The sequence below is a fragment of the Camelina sativa genome, chromosome 1 (genome assembly GCF_000633955.1).
Source record: "Camelina sativa cultivar DH55 chromosome 1, Cs, whole genome shotgun sequence".
Lineage (NCBI taxonomy): Eukaryota > Viridiplantae > Streptophyta > Magnoliopsida > Brassicales > Brassicaceae > Camelina > Camelina sativa.
Window position 1 is genome coordinate 22074029 of NC_025685.1, and position 1829 is coordinate 22075857.

A 1829-nucleotide genomic window follows, 5' to 3' on the forward strand; every position below is an offset into this window, starting at 1 on the left:
GCTCGTCTGCTGAGAGAGGTTATCAGATCTTCCATATCCATTAGCTCCAGTACCAGCCGATTGCCTACAAAAATAATTCAAACAGGAGATTTTACCCTACAGAATAACCATCAAAGGAGACACAATCTAATTGATCGACAGGAGGCGAGAAAATAAAGAAGAAGTAAAACAATACAGAGTGAGTAATTCAATCAAGTGAATGGATCTCAGCATATTCTGAACCCTTGAAAATCTACAGCACTTAAATGGATTACAGAAATCATCAGGTCAATTCTTCAGTCAACAAAATTACAAGTAGAATTGTGGAAATAAAATGAACGGGAGATACTGATGGTGGAAGCACAAACCACACTCATGCATCTCCAACATACAGAAGTTATTTAGAGCGTAAAGAGTCATCAATCCAGCACATACTTCTATAAGGTCACTAAGTCAGATAAAATTTTGTTACATACCAGTTTTTTATTTAATGATAAACTCAAAAAGGTGGATAGCAAAAGAAATGTAGTGCAATTATGAGGTCTTCAAAATAAAGTTTGCAAGCTAAGTACATGTAAGCTAAGTAATTTAAAAACACACATCAAGGCGACACTCAATACACAAGGCTAATAAATATCAGCGTTGGACCTTGTATGTTAACTGCACAAAAATCTACCACGTACATACAACAGGTCATACCTTAACATGTTTGAGTCACCATTCAATCTCGACCGGGAGTCGCCCGTTGATTTCTGTTGTATGCCCTGCTTCAAGTCTCGGTAACCATCAACCACTTTTGACGCTGAGTTAGGATGACAGTCCACATTAATAGATGAGCGTTTTTTCTTCATTCTTGACTTTTCCCAACCCTCAATACCAATTGAAGTTCGATCTTCACCCTGAACTGGATTATTATTTGCTACCCGCATTATTTCTTTATCTCTGTCTACAACCGGTGACTGTCGAACAATAGAATTGCTTCGAACATCCATCTGAACAACAAAATATAGAGATTAAGGTTCCCTGAAGCAATAATGACGCACTTACTAGTTATCTGAGATTTGAAAATACTATCAGACGCAAAGTTCTATAAACTTTTATCAAAACTTTTAAAAAAATAACAGTTAGTTTCATACTATCAAACATATTCAGGCCACAGCAGTAATACAACAGACTTATAAGCAAAAATAGTTGAGGGCCAATTAGATATAAGAAGACAAATGCTATAACATATGATTCCTTGATGAAACACTTTAACTGCATGCAATCCGACATTGTATTTATAAAATACTACTTTTGGTACCAAAAATTGCCTTTCGACGAAGCTTCTATATCGTATTTAAAACTACAAATTGCAACCACGATAATCTATCACAAATTCACGATTGAATTTCTGCAAACAAAAAGACTGTGTTACAGCATATAAAGCTTATTTGTTCAGGTATGAAGCAAGATAACAACTCCGTACGGCTGATGCAGAAAAGGATGTAATTTAAAAAATCAGGAATTACCATGGAAGTACGTGTTCGTTTATTTGGAACACCACTTTTAGGTCGTTCGTCCAACTTTTGGTCAGGCTCAAAACCACCAGCCAGGGTCTGACCTTGAATTCCCATTTTACCAAGGCCTGGTCCTGATACCAAGCGATCAGTAGAAAATCCTTCTGGTCGAGACCTCTTCTTTGTATGTACACTTGGGAAAAACTTGTTAAATACAGAGGAAGCTTCATTGAAAATTTTTACGCGCTCCCTGTGACCACAAAAAAAAGAAAAAAATGAGCCAAAAGAGCACCTCAAACAGAACTAACGAACTTGTGGTAGTTAAACTACCTGGCCTTCACATTGTTTTCA

At 36.6% G+C, this 1829-nt stretch overlaps 1 protein-coding gene across 1 annotated transcript in view; it reads right to left on the reverse strand.

Moving 5' to 3' along the window:
- LOC104710712 overlaps nt 1–1829 on the reverse strand; it is a 9488-nt gene that overhangs the window by 5166 nt on the left and 2493 nt on the right. Inside the window, exons 5-6 of the mRNA XM_010427354.2 lie at nt 679–971; nt 3–64 (exon numbers count right to left, since the gene is read on the reverse strand). Of these exons, the coding sequence (XP_010425656.1) occupies nt 3–64; nt 679–971 (355 nt within the window). The remainder of the gene's footprint in view (nt 1–2; nt 65–678; nt 972–1829) is intronic.